A 20288-nucleotide genomic window follows, 5' to 3' on the forward strand; every position below is an offset into this window, starting at 1 on the left:
GACCCAGTTGGCCTGATAACGCCATCAAAGCAAAGAGGGGCTATCTTGGTCCGAAGGGCATTCCAAGAGGCAAAACCAAAGTGCAGCATGGTCAAGGACACATGGGACCTTCCCCTGTCGGATGAGCTCCGCAAAGATGCAATTGGAATTTTTGAGGAGTACGTCCAGCTAAGCAAAGTAATGTTCCCAAGAGCTCTTACTCCACCAAAGGCAACAACTGAACCAGTCGCTGTCACTTTTTCAGATGGCAGTGAAAGCTCCTATGGTGCTGTCCTCTACCTGCGGTGGAACTGCAACAAACAATTAACAATTCGACTAGTGGAGTCAAAAGCAAAGCTGACACCACTAGACCAGAAGGGGGATGCAGTCAAAGCAGAACTTTGCGGTGCAGTCTTTGCAAGCCGCCTGAAAAAGTACTTTGAACAGCATACCCAGATCCAGATAAAAAGGTGGTACCATTTGTTAGACAGTCAGACTGTTCTTGGAGCTATCCAGCGAGAAAGCTATGGATTTCAGACTTTCTTCGCTAATAGAATTGGAGAGATCCAAGAGAGCACACGGCTACAGGACTGGTGGCGGATCCCTGGACCACTCAACATAGGCGACATTATCACTCGAGGAGCTGGGCCAAAGGAACTTGATGCCCATTCAGAGTGGCAGCAAGGGCCAGAGTTTCTATATCTTCCAGAGAGCGAGTGGCCAATTATGTCGACAAAAGATGTGTCTGTGACAGCTCGAGAGAGCATTAACAATATGCAAAAGAAGTCATTTGTGGCAGCACTCACCAGAGCCCAAGCGAAAAGAAGTCTTCCAAGTCTTGTGGGACGATTTCCTGCTGGTGCAGCTGTCCTAAACTTGGTGGATGAGAGGCGCTTTAGTAGCCTAAAGTGTCTAATCAAGACTGTTGCTTTTATCTGGAGAGCCGCCAAAAAGTTTAGATCTGCAACAAAGTCCATCGAGACCCCAAAGTGGGAGGCGATTCCCACAAAAGGAGTTATCACCGCCACAGAACGTCAAGAGGCAATAAGAGACATCTATCTTGCTGCTCAAGAGGGGGTGACGTTCCCAACTACCACTACGGACCGCTTGGTTGTGTACAGAGAGCCAGAATCTGGGTTACTAGTCTGCGGTGGGAGAATCCATGGCTTCAGGGAGGATGGCGCTGCAGTCCCCCTTCTGCCTTTCAATGCATGGGTCTCTACTTTATTGGCACGGGAGGCGCACGATGAGGGTCATGAAGGTGTGGCTGCAACCCTGCTGAAAATGAGGAGGAAAGCCTGGGTCATCCAAGGAAGAAAAATTTCCCAAAAAGTAGTGGATAACTGCCTTTTCTGCAAAAAGTCAAGAGCAAGAAGGTGCGAACAGGTAATGGCTGACTTACCTGCTGAAAGAGCCACACCTGCAGCTCCGTTCGAGTTCACTACAGTCGACCTCTTCGGACCGTACCTTGTCAAAGATGACATCAAGAAACGGGTCTCAATGAAAGTGTGGGGTGTCGTCTTCAGCTGTATGGCCAGCAGGGCAATTCATGCAGACCTGGTCAACACAATGTCGACAGAGAGCTTCTTGATGGCTTACCAACGCTTTACTGCAATTAGAGGGCACCCAAGAAAGATCTGGTCCGACCCGGGGACAAACTTCATCGGCGCCAAACCTGTCCTAAGAGAGCTGTACCAGTTCCTGGATGCTCAGAATAGAACTTCAATAGAAGAGATTTCGGCTCAAAAAGGTACCAAATGGGAGTGGACAATTCACCCTGCTGACTCACCTCACCGCAATGGGGCTGCTGAAGCCGCTGTTCGCATTCTCAAGAAGGCACTGCAGAGCCTGGGCAACAACACTGGCCTTAGCTACAGCGAGCTTCAGACAACACTACAACTTGCTGCAAACCTTGCCAACGAATGCCCAATAGATGCCAGGGTGCAGAGCCATGAAGAAAGCGTGCAGTATGTGTCACCCAACACACTTCTCCTGGGCCGAGCCTCTCCAAGCGGTGAGATGTGATCGAAAAAGCCTTGGCCTCATGCATGTCAACATCAGAAGCCTCCTCCCTAAGTTTGCCTTACTCACCGCTTTAGCACACTCTGCCAACCCTGATGTCCTTGCCGTGTCCGAATCCTGGCTTAGGAAGGCCACCAAAAATTCTGAGATTTCCATACCCAACTATAACACTTTCCGTCAAGATAGAACTGCCAAAGGGGGAGGAGTTGCAATCTACTGCAGAGATAGCCTGCAAAGTTCTGTCATACTTTCCAGGTCTATGCCCAAACAGTTCGAACTTCTAATTTTAAAAATTAATCTCTCCAGAAATAAGTCTCTCACTGTTGCCGCCTGCTACCGACCCCCCTCAGCTCCCAGCTGTGCCCTGGACACCATCTGTGAATTGATCGCTCCCCATCTAGCTTCAGAGTTTGTTCTGTTAGGTGACCTAAACTGGGATATGCTTAACACCCCGGCAGTCCTACAATCTAAGCTTGATGCCCTCAATCTCACACAAATCATCAAGGAACCCACCAGGTACAACCCTAAATCCGTAAACATGGGCACCCTAATAGACATTATCCTAACCAACTTGCCCTCCAAATACACCTCTGCTGTCTTCAATCAAGATCTCAGCGATCACTGCCTCATTGCCTGTATCCGCCACGGGTCCGCGGCCAAACGACCACCCCTCATCACTGTCAAACGCTCCCTAAAACACTTCTGCGAGCAGGCCTTTCTAATCGACCTGGCCCGGGTACCCTGGAAGGATATTGACCTCATCCCGTCAGTTGAGGATGCCTGGTCATTCTTTAAAAGTTACTTCCTCACCATATTAGACAAGCATGCTCCGTTCAAAAAATGCAGAACCAAGAACAGATATAGCCCTTGGTTCACTCCAGACCTGACTGCCCTCGACCAGCACAAAAACATCCTGTGGCGAACTGCAATAGCATCGAAGAGCCCCCGCGATATGCAACTGTTCAGGGAAGTCAGGAACCAATACACGCAGTCAGTCAGGAAAGCAAAGGCCAGCTTTTTCAAGCAGAAATTTGCATCCTGTAGCTCTAACTCCAAAAAGTTCTGGGATACTGTAAAGTCCATGGAAAACAAGAGCACCTCCTCCCAGCTGCCCACTTCACTGAGGCTAGGTAACACGGTCACCACTGATAAGTCCATGATAATCGAAAACTTCAACAAACATTTCTCAATGGCTGGCCATGCCTTCCTCCTGGCGACTCCAACCTTGGCCAACAGCCCCGCCCCCCCCGCTGCTACTCGCCCAAGCCTCCCCAGCTTCTCCTTTACCCATATCCAGATAGCAGATGTTCTGAAAGAGCTGGAAAACCTGGACCCATACAAATCAGCTGGGCTTGACAATCTGGACCCCCTATTTCTGAAACTGTCCGCCGCCATTGTCGCACCCCCTATTACCAGCCTGTTCAACCTCTCCTTCGTATCATCTGAGATCCCCAAGGATTGGAAAGCTGCCGCGGTCATCCCCCTCTTCAAAGGGGGAGACACCCTGGACCCAAACTGTTACAGACCTATATCCATCCTGCCCTGCCTATCTAAGGTCTTCGAAAGCCAAGTCAACAAACAGATCACTGACCATCTCGAATCCCACCGTACCTTCTCCGCTGTGCAATCCGGTTTCCGAGCCGGTCACGGGTGCACCTCAGCCACGCTCAAGGTACTAAACGATGTCATAACCGCCATCGATAAAAGACATTACTGTGCAGCCGTCTTCATCGACCTGGCCAAGGCTTTCGACTCTGTCAATCACCATATTCTTATCGGCAGACTCAGTAGCCTCGGTTTTTCTAATGACTGCCTTGCCTGGTTCACCAACTACTTTGCAGACAGAGTTCAGTGTGTCAAATCGGAGGGCATGTTGTCCGGTCCTCTGGCAGTCTCTATGGGGGTACCACAGGGTTCAATTCTCGGGCCGACTCTTTTCTCTGTATATATCAATGATGTTGCTCTTGCTGCGGGTGATTCCCTGATCCACCTCTATGCAGACGACACCATTCTGTATACTTCCGGCCCTTCCTTGGACACTGTGCTATCTAACCTCCAAACGAGCTTCAATGCCATACAACACTCCTTCCGTGGCCTCCAACTGCTCTTAAACGCTAGTAAAACCAAATGCATGCTTTTCAACCGTTCGCTGCCTGCACCCGCACGCCCGACTAGCATCACCACCCTGGACGGTTCCGACCTAGAATATGTGGACATCTATAAGTACCTAGGTGTCTGGCTAGACTGCAAACTCTCCTTCCAGACTCATATCAAACATCTCCAATCCAAAATCAAATCTAGAGTCGGCTTTCTATTCCGCAACAAAGCCTCCTTCACTCACGCCGCCAAACTTACCCTAGTAAAACTGACTATCCTACCGATCCTCGACTTCGGCGATGTCATCTACAAAATAGCTTCCAATACTCTACTCAGCAAACTGGATGCAGTTTATCACAGTGCCATCCGTTTTGTTACTAAAGCACCTTATACGACCCACCACTGCGACCTGTATGCCCTAGTCGGCTGGCCCTCGCTACATGTTCGTCGTCAGACCCACTGGCTCCAGGTCATCTACAAGGCTATGCTAGGTAAAGTGCCGCCTTATCTCAGTTCACTGGTCACGATGGCTACACCCACCCGTAGCACGCGCTCCAGCAGGTGTATCTCACTGATCATCCCTAAAGCCAAAACCTCATTTGGACGCCTTTCCTTCCAGTTCTCTGCTGCCTGCGACTGGAACGAATTGCAAAAATCTCTGAAGTTGGAGACTTTTATCTCCCTCAACAACTTTAAAAATCTGCTATCCGAGCAGCTAACCGATCGCTGCAGCTGTACATAGTCCATCTGTAAACTACCCACCCAATTTACCTACCTCACCCCCCATACTGCTTTATTTATTTACTTTTCTGCTCTTTTGCACACCAGTATCTCTGCTAAATTGTAATTACTCGATTTATTGCCTACCTCATGCCTTTTGCACACATTGTATATAGATTGTATATAGATTCTCTTTTTTTTCTACCATGTTATTGACTTGTTTATTGTTTACTCCATGTGTAACTCTGTGTTGTTGTCTGTTCACACTGCTATGCTTTATCTTGGCCAGGTCGCAGTTGCAAATGAGAACTTGTTCTCAACTAGCCTACCTGGTTAAATAAAGGTGAAATAAATAAAAGATCAGAACATTTGACTTTGCGAACTACCCTTACAAGAGACTCAGAGAGATGCAGAACCAGGTCAACAAGTTCTGGAGGTCTTGGAGCCAGCTTGCCGGCCCAAACTTATTTCTGAGAAGTAAATGGCACACTTCATATCGCAACGTTGCTGTCGGAGATATTGTCTGGTTGTGTGACCAAAATGCAGTGAGGGGCCAATTCAAGCTAGGACGGGTGGTGAGCGTTAATCCAGATGCTAAGGGCATTGTTCGAGACGTGAACGTCAAAGTGGTCCAAAGCTCCTGCCTTCCTGTCACAAAACCCGCACTAAACCGGCCATCGGCCAAAGTCCTGAAAGAAGCTACGCAAACCACAGTCCTGCACAGAGATGTTCGACGCCTGGTTGTCTTGCTACCAGTTGAGGATCAAACTCGGAGCTGACCGGCAGTATGTAGGTGCTGATTTACGATCTTTCCATCGGTTCCCGTGGGAAGATTGAGTGGGAGGTGTGCTGACAAACTGCCTGGGAGCTCCTCAGTGGTGAAACTCCTCCTCCTTCAATCAGTGGTGAACCAGGTGGAACAAATCTTCCAGGCAATCTGGGCGTGCCAGCACCTGGCTCTGCTGTTGTCTTTAGACCGCAGTGAAAGGAGCATTTATAACACCACAAGATCAAGGAAACTTCATCTTTGTGATCAAGGTGACTGTGCAAGTCCAAGCCTTCCACAAAACTGTGAAAGACAGCCGGTAAGCGCCATATTGGCCATGCTTTGGTTAGACTGACTTAAGCAGTGCACTGCTAATGATACTCTGGAAAACACAGACTCTTAACTCTTAACTTTGATAGGACTTTTGCAGTGGTATTTATAACTTCAAATGTTGTTTGTGGGGTATAAGGAAAGTAAGAAGAGCCAAATTCATTGTTGATAAGAACTTGTTTGAAATGGTTAAAAGTAATTTAAACTTTGTAGAAATCTTAGTAAACCAAGTTCTTAATTCAGTAACAAATGTATAGTCTGAAAAATCTTTGGCTAAAAAATGTAAGATTTGTCTGCTTAAACTACTGATTAGAAAATAAATGTAATTTTTTACTACTAAAAGTATTTTGAATGTATTTGGCTAAAATGCAAATTTAGATAAAAAGTATACTGATTCTGCTCATTTGATTAAAAATGGTGGGTTTCTATTTTGGGAAACATTTGCTTAAAAGTGGAAACCTTGTATTTTATAATGGCAGAAATGTGTTTATCTGAGGTGGATGTGGATAATTTTGTGTATTTAATTAGGCTGTCAACTCAAATAATCACTTGTATTTGTCATCTCTTTTTTGAGGTTTTTCACCTGTTTACTGCCAACCAAAGAATGGTAAATAAAAGACAAACAACTGATTCCATGGCTGTTTATTGAGTGAAATCCAGTTAAAATCTTCATGTGGAGGGACTGTCCTTTTCAAGTGGGGAATTGCACAAGAAAGAGGTGAAAAACCGTGGCTCAAGACTGGAAAAGGACCAGAAAAGTGACCACACGTGTCCAGAGAGACAAGTAAAGACTGTTCCCGCCTACTGCTGTGATTGAAATGGCTGATTCATTACTGGTGGAGCAGCTAAAGACCGCAAGGACATCAGCGAAGCGTCAGTTTTCCCGTCTGGCCAATAATGTGCTACGAATGCATACAATGATGTCAGAAGAGGAGCTCAGAGACAATTTTAGGAAGCTCACTGCAGAAGCTGGCAAAGTCCTGGAAGCCAACGATGATGTAGAGGGGCAATGTATTGAAGAAAACTCTGATGCAGAGGAGTTGAGCGAGCAGCAGAAGTCTGACTTGGTCAAAACAGCCAATGAGTGTGAGAAAAAACTGCAAGAGCTAAAGGACCTCATACAAAAGACATTGTGGGCCAATTTCGGGGAATATGAACTGACACAAGCAATTACAACAGCAGAGTCGCAAGCAGAAAACGTGGGAGCTGTGGACCCAAGTAAAACCCCAGATGCATATCTCTTCATGATCGGACAACTAGGGAAACTTGTGAAGGCTGCGAAGGAGGTGCATAAACATTGGAAGTGCTGGGCCCCCCCAGCAGAGCAACAACATTTCCAGAGTCGTATCACAGACCTTGAAACTATCCTGCCAAATCTCACAATAAGACAAGCAGACTTTACAGGGGCACACGTTAGAGGAGAAACCAGCAGATTGAGTACTACTTCAAACAGTTCTGTGGCCACACCAGCAATTAAATTAAAGCCTGCTGCCCTCCCAAAGTTTTCTGGCATCCGCCGAGAGTTTCACCGGTGGAAAAAAGACTGGGAAGCGCTCCAGATGCAGGGAGAACCTACTGGATCCAGAGAGGTTAAAAAGTTCCAACTTCTCGACAGTGTGGATGAGAAGACCATACGAGACCTTCACCTGACAACTTACACAACTGCTGAGGAGGTTTTCCGGGTCTTGGAGAACCGCTTTGGAAATAAGACAACTATAGCCCTTGAGATAGTAGAAGAGCTCCAAAGACTCCAAGCAGTTAAAGGTAACCAGCCCAGGAGGATTGTTGAGCTCATCCAATCAGTAGAAAAAGCCCTGGTCGATCTGAACGAGCTTGGCAAGACCGGTGCTATAAAGAACCCTCTTGTAACAAAGACAATAGAGAGTAAACTTCCTGATGGCCTGAAGAAGGAATGGCTTCTTCATGTAGCTGGCAAAGGTGATGAAGCTGAAGAAGACAAGCGATTTGACTACCTTCACAAGTTTCTTCAAGGTCAAGAAGCCATCTATGAGAAGCTGGACCAACTGAGAGAGGAGGAACCAAAACCGAAATCTGAACCTCGGCAAGCTCGAACCAGAACATCCACCCAACTAAGCGACCAGGCTCAAGGATGTGTGGTCTGCGGAGACTGCAAGCATAAGAAAAGGCTATATTTCTGCCAAAAGTTTCGCACGCTTAAGCTGTCAGAGAAAAGAGATGCTGTCAGGAAGCTGGGAGCCTGCAAAAGATGCCTGGAGATTCACAAGGAAGGTGACTATTGTAAATCAGAGTTTCTGTGCAGGAGGCCAGACTGCATAGAACAGCGTGCTGCAGAACACCACTATTACCTCTGCCCGAGAGCTGGTACATCCAAAGGGAATGTCGTCCAGAGGTCCAATAACAGCAAAGTGGGAGGTGACACAAGAGAGCGTTATACCCAAGCCCAAGAAGAGTTCATTAAAAGTCTCTCACCTGAACTTGCAGAGAAGTGTTGCAATGCTTTTTGCAACACTATAGCCAGAACCTCTCTTGTGTCCAACCAACCCAGTCTTCTAGCAGAGAATGGAATAGTGGAGTGGCCAGTCATCATGATGCTCTTAGAGGTCACGGCCAATGCAGGACAAAAAGTTGGGACTTTGATCGACCTGGCATCGGATACAAACTATATAACTCATGATGCAGCTGATCGTTTGAACCTTAGAAGTGAAGCCATAACCCTTGTTGTCCATGGTGTGGGAGGAATGAAAGTTCAAGTCACCACAAAACGGTACCTCCTAAAGATCCGGGTCCGCACAGAGCAAGGCAATGTCAGATCCCACCAACTCCTCTGCTATGGTTTGGACAGCATTGCAGAGATTCACAAACATGTGACAGCCAAAAGACTCCAAAAATTCTTTCCAGATGTCCCCCAAAATGAACTTGTTAGACCAAGACAGATACAGCTTTTGATAAGCCATAAGGAAGGGCGACTGGTCCCACAGAAAATACGCACCGTTGGGGACCTTGTACTATGGGATGGGCCATTGGGAAAGACAATTGCAGGGACACACCCTGGTCTGTTTGAAGAGGCTACAGTTACAGCACACCAGTCCAGAGCGCACTTCGCCAGATCCATGAGAACAGCAGCATTGATGTATGAAGAACATATCTGCGCCAAACCTACCATCAAGGTCTTCTTATTCTGCTATTTCCACTCGGGATTTTATTGAGTGGTGGAGATGGGATAGCATTGGCGCCCCCTGCACCCCAAAATGTGGAGGATGTCGCTGCGGCAGTTGTCAACTTGGTGGCAAAGAAATGACTCTGGCTGAAGAAAGGGAGCTGGAAGTTGTTAAGGGTGGCCTGACTTATGTTGGTGCTGATGACCACAGTGATAGTCCACACTGGCATGCAAGGTATCCATGGCTCATTGACCCATCTACATTGCCAAACAACATAAAGGCAGTGGAGGCAACCTTTCTCAGAACAGAGAGACAGCTCGCCAAAGAACCGCAGTGGAAAAAAGCCTATGGTGCTCAAGTCCACGAAATGGTTGACCGCCGGGCTGCAAGAAAGCTGACCAAAGAGGATCTAACCAACTGGAATGGACCTGTCTGGTATATTAGTCATCTTATCGCACCCAACCCCCACTCTGTTACAACTCCGGTAAGACTTGTCTGGAACAGCAGTCAGAAGTACAAAGGCCAAAGTCTCAATGACCTTCTGATGAAAGGCCCTGACGTTCTCAATCCGATTCGAGCTGTCCTCCTCAAGTTCCGCCAAGGCTCCTACGCCGCTCTAGGAGACGTCAGAAAAATGTACAATTCTGTGTGGCTCGAGGAGAGGGAAGTCCATCTACACCGGTTCTTGTGGCGGGATTCAGAGGGCGATGAGGTGGAACAATACGCCATAACCAGAGTGAATATCGGGGACAAGCCAGCAGGGTGCATAGCACAACTGGCCATGAGGGAGACGGCTAACCTGCCTCAATTCAGCCACCTCACAGATGAATGCCAAGTATTACATGAGCACAGCTACGTCGATGACATCTTGACATCCCACAACTGCCGTGAAAAACTCGAAGTCATCACAAAGAATGTGGAGCTGATTCTAAAAGCAGGAGGGTTTGCACTGAAGCCTTGGGTCTTCTCAGGCCAAAATAAAGGAGAAAGAGAAAAGGCATCACCAAATATTGTTGTCCTGCCAAATCAGCTTAAGGAGGAAGACAACAAGGCGCTCGGTCTCGGCTACATTGTGGATGAAGACATGTTGCATGTCATGGTGAGGGTCAACTTCTCCAGGCGGAAGAAAAAGATGAGACTTGGGCAAGACTTACTGCTAGAAGAAGTACGAGCACAGACACCAGACCCGCTGACAAGACGTGAACTGCTGAGTCAAGTTGCTGGTTTGTACGACCCAGTTGGCCTGACAACGCCATCAAAGCAAAGAGGGGCTATCTTGGTCCGAAGGGCATTCCAAGAGGCAAAATCAAAGTGCAGCATGGTCAAGGACACATGGGACCTTCCCCTGTCGGATGAGCTCCGCAAAGATGCAATTGGAATTTTTGAGGAGTACGTCCAGCTAAGCAAAGTAATGTTCCCAAGAGCTCTTACTCCACCAAAGGCAACAACTGAACCAGTCGCTGTCACTTTTTCAGATGGCAGTGAAAGCTCCTATGGTGCTGTCCTCTACCTGCGGTGGAACTGCAACAAACAATTAACAATTCGACTAGTGGAGTCAAAAGCAAAGCTGACACCACTAGACCAGAAGGGGGATGCAGTCAAAGCAGAACTTTGCGGTGCAGTCTTTGCAAGCCGCCTGAAAAAGTACTTTGAACAGCATACCCAGATCCAGATAAAAAGGTGGTACCATTTGTTAGACAGTCAGACTGTTCTTGGAGCTATCCAGCGAGAAAGCTATGGATTTCAGACTTTCTTCGCTAATAGAATTGGAGAGATCCAAGAGAGCACACGGCTACAGGACTGGTGGTGGATCCCTGGACCACTCAACATAGCCGACATTATCACTCGAGGAGCTGGGCCAAAGGAACTTGATGCCCATTCAGAGTGGCAGCAAGGGCCAGAGTTTCTATATCTTCCAGAGAGCGAGTGGCCAATTATGTCGTCAAAAGATGTGTCTGTGACAGCTCGAGAGAGCATTAACAATATGCAAAAGAAGTCATTTGTGGCAGCACTCACCAGAGCCCAAGCGAGAAGAAGTCTTCCAAGTCTTGTGGGACGATTTCCTGCTGGTGCAGCTGTCCTAAACTTGGTGGATGAGAGGCGCTTTAGTAGCCTAAAGTGTCTAGTCAAGACTGTTGCTTTGATCTGGAGAGCCGCCAAAAAGTTTAGATCTGCAACAAAGTCCATCGAGACCCCAAAGTGGGAGGCGATTCCCACAAAAGGAGTTATCACCGCCACAGAACGTCAAGAGGCAATAAGAGACATCTATCTTGCTGCTCAAGAGGGGGTGACGTTCCCAACTACCACTACGGACCGCTTGGTTGTGTACAGAGAGCCAGAATCTGGGTTACTAGTCTGCGGTGGGAGAATCCATGGCTTCAGGGAGGATGGCGCTGCAGTTCCCCTTCTGCCTTTCAATGCATGGGTCTCTACTTTATTGGCACGGGAGGCGCACGATGAGGGTCATGAAGGTGTGGCTGCAACCCTGCTGAAAATGAGGAGGAAAGCCTGGGTCATCCAAGGAAGAAAAATTTCCCAAAAAGTAGTGGATAACTGCCTTTTCTGCAAAAAGTCAAGAGCAAGAAGGTGCGAACAGGTAATGGCTGACTTACCTGCTGAAAGAGCCACACCTGCAGCTCCGTTCGAGTTCACTACAGTCGACCTCTTCGGACCGTACCTTGTCAAAGATGACATCAAGAAACGGGTCTCAATGAAAGTGTGGGGTGTCGTCTTCAGCTGTATGGCCAGCAGGGCAATTCATGCAGACCTGGTCAACACAATGTCGACAGAGAGCTTCTTGATGGCTTACCAACGCTTTACTGCAATTAGAGGGCACCCAAGAAAGATCTGGTCCGACCCGGGGACAAACTTCATTGGCGCCAAACCTATCCTAAGAGAGCTTTACCAGTTCCTGGATGCTCAGAATAGGACTTCAATAGAAGAGATGTCGGCTCAAAAAGGTACCAAATGGGAGTGGACAATTCACCCTGCTGACTCACCTCACCGAAATGGGGCTGCTGAAGCCGCTGTTCGCATTCTCAAGAAGGCACTGCAGAGCCTGGGCAACAACACTGGCCTTAGCTACAGTGAGCTTCAGACAACACTACAACTTGCTGCAAACCTTGCCAACGAATGCCCAATAGATGCCAGGGTGCAGAGTCAAGAAGAAAGCGTGCAGTATGTGTCACCCAACACACTTCTCCTGGGCCGGGCCTCTCCAAGCGGTGAGATCAGAACATTTGACTTTGCGAACTACCCTTACAAGAGACTCCGAGAGATGCAGAACCAGGTCAACAAATTCTGGAGGTCTTGGAGCCAGCTTGCCGGCCCAAACTTATTTCTGAGAAGTAAATGGCACACTTCATATCGCAACGTTGCTGTCGGAGATATTGTCTGGTTGTGTGACCAAAATGCAATGAGGGGCCAATTCAAACTAGGACGGGTGATGAGCGTTAATCCAGATGCTAAGGGCATTGTTCGAGACGTGTACGTCAAAGTGGTCCAAAGCTCCTGCCTTCCTGTCACAAAACCCGCACTAAACCGACCATCGGCCAAAGTCCTGAAAGAAGCTACGCAAACAACAGTCCTGCACAGAGATGTTCGACGCTTGGTTGTCTTGCTACCAGTTGAGGATCAAACTCGGAGCTGACCGGCAGTATGTAGGTGCTGATTTACAATCTTTCCATCGGTTCCCGTGGGAAGATTGAGTGGGAGGTGTGCTGTCAAACTGCCTGGGAGCTCCTCAGTGGTGAAACTCCTCCTCCTTCAATCAGTGGTGAACCAGGTGGAACAAATCTTCCAGGCAATCTGGGCGTGCCAGCACCTGGCTCTGCTGTTGTCTTTAGAACGCAGTGAAAGGAGCATTTATAAGCACCACAAGATCAAGGAAACTTCATCTATTGTGATCAAGGTGACTGTGCAAGTCCAAGCCCTTCCACAAAACTGTGAAAGACAGCCGGTAAGCGCCATATTGGCCATGCTTTGGCTAGACTGACTTAAGCAGTGCACTGCTAATGATACTCTGGAAAACACAGACTCTTAACTCTTAACTTTGATAGGACTTTTGCAGTGGTATTTATAACTTCAAATGTTGTATGTGGGGTATAAAGGAAAAGTAAGAAGAGCCAAATTCATTGTTGACAAGAACTTGTTTGAAATGGTTAAAAGTAATTTAAACTTTGTAGAAATCTTAGTAAACCAAGTTCTTAATTCAGTAACAAATGTATAGTCTAAAAATCTTTGGCTAAAAATGTAAGATTTGTCTGCTTAAAACTACTGATTAGAAAATAAATGTAATTTTTTACTACTAAAAATATTTTGAATGTATTTGGCTAAAATGCAAATTTAGATAAAAATATACTGATTCTGCTCATTTGATTAAAAATGGTGGGTTTCTATTTTGGGAAACATTTGCTTAAAAGTGGAAACCTTGTATTTTATAATGGCAGAAATGTGTTTATCTGAGGTGAATGTGGATAATTTTGTGTATTTAATTAGGCTGTCAACTCAAATAATAACTTGTATTTGTCATCTCTTTTTTGAGGTTTTTTCACCTGTTTACTGCCAACCAAAGAATGGTAAATAAAAGACAAACAACTGATTCCATGGCTGTTTATTGAGTGAAATCCAGTTAAAATCTTCATGTGGAGGGACTGTCCTTTTCAAGTGGGGAATTGCACAAGAAAGAGGTCAAAACTTGACAGTGAAAAACCGTGGCTCAAGACTGGAAAAGGACCAGAAAAGTGACCACACGTGTCCAGAGAGACAAGTAAAGACTGTTCCCGCCTGCTGCTGTGATTGAAATGGCTGATTCATTACTGGTGGAGCAGCTAAAGACCGCAAGGACATCAGCGAAGCGTCAGTTTTCCCGTCTGGCCAATAATGTGCTACGAATGCATACAATGATGTCAGAAGAGGAGCTCAGAGACAATTTTAGGAAGCTCACTGCAGAAGCTGGCAAAGTCCTGGAAGCCAACGATGATGTAGAGGGGCAATGTATTGAAGAAAACTCTGATGCAGAGGAGTTGAGCGAGCAGCAGAAGTCTGACTTGGTCAAAACAGCCAATGAGTGTGAGAAAAAACTGCAAGAGCTAAAGGTACCTCATACAAAAGACATTGTGGGCCAATTTCGGGGAATATGAACTGACACAAGCAATTACAACAGCAGAGTCGCAAGCAGAAAACGTGGGAGCTGTGGACCCAAGTAAAAACCCAGATGCATATCTCTTCATGATCGGACAACTAGAGAAACTTGTGAAGGCTGCGAAGGAGGTGCATAAACATTGGAAGTGCTGGGCCCCCCCAGCAGAGCAACAACATTTCCAGAGTCGTATCAAAGACCTTGAAACTATCCTGCCAAATCTCACAATAAGACAAGCAGACTTTACAGGGGCACACGTTAGAGGAGAAACCAGCAGATTGAGTACTACTTCAAACAGTTCTGTGGCCACACCAGCAATTAAATTAAAGCCTGCTGCCCTCCCAAAGTTTTCTGGCATCCGCCGAGAGTTTCACCGGTGGAAAAAAGACTGGGAAGCGCTCCAGATGCAGGGAGAACCTACTGGATCCAGAGAGGTTAAAAAGTTCCAACTTCTCGACAGTGTGGATGAGAAGACCATACGAGACCTTCACCTTACAACTTACACAACTGCTGAGGAGGTTTTCCGGGTCTTGGAGAACCGCTTTGGAAATAAGACAACTATAGCCCTTGAGATAGTAGAAGAGCTCCAAAGACTCCAAGCAGTTAAAGGTAACCAGCCCAGGAGGATTGTTGAGCTCATCCAATCAGTAGAAAAAGCCCTGGTCGATCTGAACGAGCTTGGCAAGACCGGTGCTATAAAGAACCCTCTTGTAACAAAGACAATAGAGAGTAAACTTCCTGATGGCCTGAAGAAGGAATGGCTTCTTCATGTAGCTGGCAAAGGTGATGAAGCTGAAGAAGACAAGCGATTTGACTACCTCCACAAGTTTCTTCAAGGTCAAGAAGCCATCTATGAGAAGCTGGACCAACTGAGAGAGGAGGAACCAAAACCGAAATCTGAACCTCGGCAAGCTCGAACCAGAACCTCCACCCAACTAAGCGACCAGGCTCAAGGATGTGTGGTCTGCGGAGACTGCAAGCATAAGAAAAGGCTATATTTCTGCCAAAAGTTTCGCACGCTTAAGCTGTCAGAGAAAAGAGATGCTGTCAGGAAGCTGGGAGCCTGCAAAAGATGCCTGGAGATTCACAAGGAAGGTGACTATTGTAAATCAGAGTTTCTGTGCAGGAGGCCAGACTGCATAGAACAGCGTGCTGCAGAACACCACTATTACCTCTGCACGAGAGCTGGTACATCCAAAGGGAATGTCGTCCAGAGGTCCAATAACAGCAAAGTGGGAGGTGACACAAGAGAGCGTTATACCCAAGCCCAAGAAGAGTTCATTAAAAGTCTCTCACCTGAACTTGCAGAGAAGTGTTGCAATGCCTTTTGCAACACTATAGCCAGAACCTCTCTTGTGTCCAACCAACCCAGTCTTCTAGCAGTAGAATGGAATAGTGGAGTGGCCAGTCATCATGATGCTCTTAGAGGTCACGGCCAATGCAGGACAAAAAGTTGGGACTTTGATCGACCTGGCATCGGATACAAACTATATAACTCATGATGCAGCTGATCGTTTGAACCTTAGAAGTGAAGCCATAACCCTTGTTGTCCATGGTGTGGGAGGAATGAAAGTTCAAGTCACCACAAAACGGTACCTCCTAAAGATCCGGGTCCGCACAGAGCAAGGCAATGTCAGATCCCACCAACTCCTCTGCTATGGTTTGGACAGCATTGCAGAGATTCACAAACATGTGACAGCCAAAAGACTCCAAAAATTCTTTCCAGATGTCCCCCAAAATGAACTTGTTAGACCAAGACAGATACAGCTTTTGATAAGCCATAAGGAAGGGCGACTGGTCCCACAGAAAATACGCACCGTTGGGGACCTTGTACTATGGGATGGGCCATTGGGAAAGACAATTGCAGGGACACACCCTGGTCTGTTTGAAGAGGCTACAGTTACAGCACACCAGTCCAGAGCGCACTTCGCCAGATCCATGAGAACAGCAGCATTGATGTATGAAGAACATATCTGCGCCAAACCTACCATCAAGTCTTCTTATTCTGCTATTTCCACTCGGGATTTTATTGAGTGGTGGAGATGGGATAGCATTGGCGCCCCCTGCACCCCAAAATGTGGAGGATGTCGCTGCGGCAGTTGTCAACTTGGTGGCAAAGAAATGACTCTGGCTGAAGAAAGGGAGCTGGAAGTTGTTAAGGGTGGCCTGACTTATGTTGGTGCTGATGACCACAGTGATAGTCCACACTGGCATGCAAGGTATCCATGGCTCATTGACCCATCTACATTGCCAAACAACATAAAAGCAGTGGAGGCAACCTTTCTCAGAACAGAGAGACAGCTCGCCAAAGAACCGCAGTGGAAAAAAGCCTATGGTGCTCAAGTCCACGAAATGGTTGACCGCCGGGCTGCAAGAAAGCTGACCAAAGAGGATCTAACCAACTGGAATGGACCTGTCTGGTATATTAGTCATCTTATCGCACCCAACCCCCACTCTGTTACAACTCCGGTAAGACTTGTCTGGAACAGCAGTCAGAAGTACAAAGGCCAAAGTCTCAATGACCTTCTGATGAAAGGCCCTGACGTTCTCAATCCGATTCGAGCTGTCCTCCTCAAGTTCCGCCAAGGCTCCTACGCCGCTCTAGGAGACGTCAGAAAAATGTACAATTCTGTGTGGCTCGAGGAGAGGGAAGTCCATCTACACCGGTTCTTGTGGCGGGATTCAGAGGGCGATGAGGTGGAACAATACGCCATAACCAGAGTGAATATCGGGGACAAGCCAGCAGGGTGCATAGCACAACTGGCCATGAGGGAGACGGCTAACCTGCCTCAATTCAGCCACCTCACAGATGAATGCCAAGTATTACATGAGCACAGCTACGTCGATGACATCTTGACATCCCACAACTGCCGTGAAAAACTCGAAGTCATCACAAAGAATGTGGAGCTGATTCTAAAAGCAGGAGGGTTTGCACTGAAGCCTTGGGTCTTCTCAGGCCAAAATAAAGGAGAAAGAGAAAAGGCATCACCAAATATTGTTGTCCTGCCAAATCAGCTTAAGGAGGAAGACAACAAGGCAGCTCGGTCTCGGCTACATTGTGGATGAAGACATGTTGCATGTCATGGTGAGGGTCAACTTCTCCAGGCGGAAGAAAAAGATGAGACTTGGGCAAGACTTACTGCTAGAAGAAGTACGAGCACAGACACCAGACCCGCTGACAAGACGTGAACTGCTGAGTCAAGTTGCTGGTTTGTACGACCCAGTTGGCCTGACTAACGCCATCAAAGCAAAGAGGGGCTATCTTGGTCCGAAGGGCATTCCAAGAGGCAAAATCAAAGTGCAGCATGGTCAAGGACACATGGGACCTTCCCCTGTCGGATGAGCTCCGCAAAGATGCAATTGGAATTTTTGAGGAGTACGTCCAGCTAAGCAAAGTAATGTTCCCAAGAGCTCTTACTCCACCAAAGGCAACAACTGAACCAGTCGCTGTCACTTTTTCAGATGGCAGTGAAAGCTCCTATGGTGCTGTCCTCTACCTGCGGTGGAACTGCAACAAACAATTAACAATTCGACTAGTGGAGTCAAAAGCAAAGCTGACACCACTAGACCAGAAGGGGGATGCAGTCAAAGCAGAACTTTGCGGTGCAGTCTTTGCAAGCCGCCTGAAAAAGTACTTTGAACAGCATACCCAGATCCAGATAAAAAGGTGGTACCATTTGTTAGACAGTCAGACTGTTCTTGGAGCTATCCAGCGAGAAAGCTATGGATTTCAGACTTTCTTCGCTAATAGAATTGGAGAGATCCAAGAGAGCACACGGCTACAGGACTGGTGGCGGATCCCTGGACCACTCAACATAGGCGACATTATCACTCGAGGAGCTGGGCCAAAGGAACTTGATGCCCATTCAGAGTGGCAGCAAGGGCCAGAGTTTCTATATCTTCCAGAGAGCGAGTGGCCAATTATGTCGACAAAAGATGTGTCTGTGACAGCTCGAGAGAGCATTAACAATATGCAAAAGAAGTCATTTGTGGCAGCACTCACCAGAGCCCAAGCGAAAAGAAGTCTTCCAAGTCTTGTGGGACGATTTCCTGCTGGTGCAGCTGTCCTAAACTTGGTGGATGAGAGGCGCTTTAGTAGCCTAAAGTGTCTAATCAAGACTGTTGCTTTTATCTGGAGAGCCGCCAAAAAGTTTAGATCTGCAACAAAGTCCATCGAGACCCCAAAGTGGGAGGCGATTCCCACAAAAGGAGTTATCACCGCCACAGAACGTCAAGAGGCAATAAGAGACATCTATCTTGCTGCTCAAGAGGGGGTGACGTTCCCAACTACCACTACGGACCGCTTGGTTGTGTACAGAGAGCCAGAATCTGGGTTACTAGTCTGCGGTGGGAGAATCCATGGCTTCAGGGAGGATGGCGCTGCAGTCCCCCTTCTGCCTTTCAATGCATGGGTCTCTACTTTATTGGCACGGGAGGCGCACGATGAGGGTCATGAAGGTGTGGCTGCAACCCTGCTGAAAATGAGGAGGAAAGCCTGGGTCATCCAAGGAAGAAAAATTTCCCAAAAAGTAGTGGATAACTGCCTTTTCTGCAAAAAGTCAAGAGCAAGAAGGTGCGAACAGGTAATGGCTGACTTACCTGCTGAAAGAGCCACACCTGCAGCTCCTTTCGAGTTCACTACAGTCGACCTCTTCGGACCGTACCTTGTCAAAGATGACATCAAGAAACGGGTCTCAATGAAAGTGTGGGGTGTCGTCTTCAGCTGTATGGCCAGCAGGGCAATTCATGCAGACCTGGTCAACACAATGTCGACAGAGAGCTTCTTGATGGCTTACCAACGCTTTACTGCAATTAGAGGGCACCCAAGAAAGATCTGGTCCGACCCGGGGACAAACTTCATCGGCGCCAAACCTGTCCTAAGAGAGCTGTACCAGTTCCTGGATGCTCAGAATAGAACTTCAATAGAAGAGATTTCGGCTCAAAAAGGTACCAAATGGGAGTGGACAATTCACCCTGCTGACTCACCTCACCGCAATGGGGCTGCTGAAGCCGCTGTTCGCATTCTCAAGAAGGCACTGCAGAGCCTGGGCAACAACACTGGCCTTAGCTACAGCGAGCTTCAGACAACACTACAACTTGCTGCAAACCTTGCCAACGAATGCCCAATAGATGCCAGGGTGCAGAGCCATGAAGAAAGCGTGCAGTATGTGTCACCCAACACACTTCTCCTGGGCCGAGCCTCTCCAAGCGGTGAGATCAGAACATTTGACTTTGCGAACTACCCTTACAAGAGACTCAGAGAGATGCAGAACCAGGTCAACAAGTTCTGGAGGTCTTGGAGCCAGCTTGCCGGCCCAAACTTATTTCTGAGAAGTAAATGGCACACTTCATATCGCAACGTTGCTGTCGGAGATATTGTCTGGTTGTGTGACCAAAATGCAGTGAGGGGCCAATTCAAGCTAGGACGGGTGGTGAGCGTTAATCCAGATGCTAAGGGCATTGTTCGAGACGTGAACGTCAAAGTGGTCCAAAGCTCCTGCCTTCCTGTCACAAAACCCGCACTAAACCGGCCATCGGCCAAAGTCCTGAAAGAAGCTACGCAAACCACAGTCCTGCACAGAGATGTTCGACGCCTGGTTGTCTTGCTACCAGTTGAGGATCAAACTCGGAGCTGACCGGCAGTATGTAGGTGCTGATTTACGATCTTTCCATCGGTTCCCGTGGGAAGATTGAGTGGGAGGTGTGCTGACAAACTGCCTGGGAGCTCCTCAGTGGTGAAACTCCTCCTCCTTCAATCAGTGGTGAACCAGGTGGAACAAATCTTCCAGGCAATCTGGGCGTGCCAGCACCTGGCTCTGCTGTTGTCTTTAGACCGCAGTGAAAGGAGCATTTATAACACCACAAGATCAAGGAAACTTCATCTTTGTGATCAAGGTGACTGTGCAAGTCCAAGCCTTCCACAAAACTGTGAAAGACAGCCGGTAAGCGCCATATTGGCCATGCTTGGCTAGACTGACTTAAGCAGTGCACTGCTAATGATACTCTGGAAAACACAGACTCTTAACTCTTAACTTTGATAGGACTTTTGCAGTGGTATTTATAACTTCAAATGTTGTTTGTGGGGTATAAAGGA

General features: G+C 47.5%; 2 protein-coding genes across 2 annotated transcripts in view; one reads left to right on the forward strand and one right to left on the reverse strand.

Annotated features, from left to right (window-relative positions):
• Positions 1-20288, reverse strand: part of LOC120023376 (MAM domain-containing glycosylphosphatidylinositol anchor protein 2-like) — a 179950-nt gene that overhangs the window by 17085 nt on the left and 142577 nt on the right. The gene's annotated exons all lie outside the window — the stretch shown is intronic.
• On the forward strand, positions 1178-5765 carry LOC120023084. The gene is made up of 2 exons (XM_038967046.1): positions 1178-1998; positions 5178-5765. Exons 1-2 carry the CDS (start codon positions 1264-1266, stop codon positions 5595-5597), a joined length of 1155 nt encoding a protein of 384 aa, XP_038822974.1. The 5' UTR covers positions 1178-1263; the 3' UTR covers positions 5598-5765.

The sequence above is a fragment of the Salvelinus namaycush genome, chromosome 28 (genome assembly GCF_016432855.1).
Source record: "Salvelinus namaycush isolate Seneca chromosome 28, SaNama_1.0, whole genome shotgun sequence".
Lineage (NCBI taxonomy): Eukaryota > Metazoa > Chordata > Actinopteri > Salmoniformes > Salmonidae > Salvelinus > Salvelinus namaycush.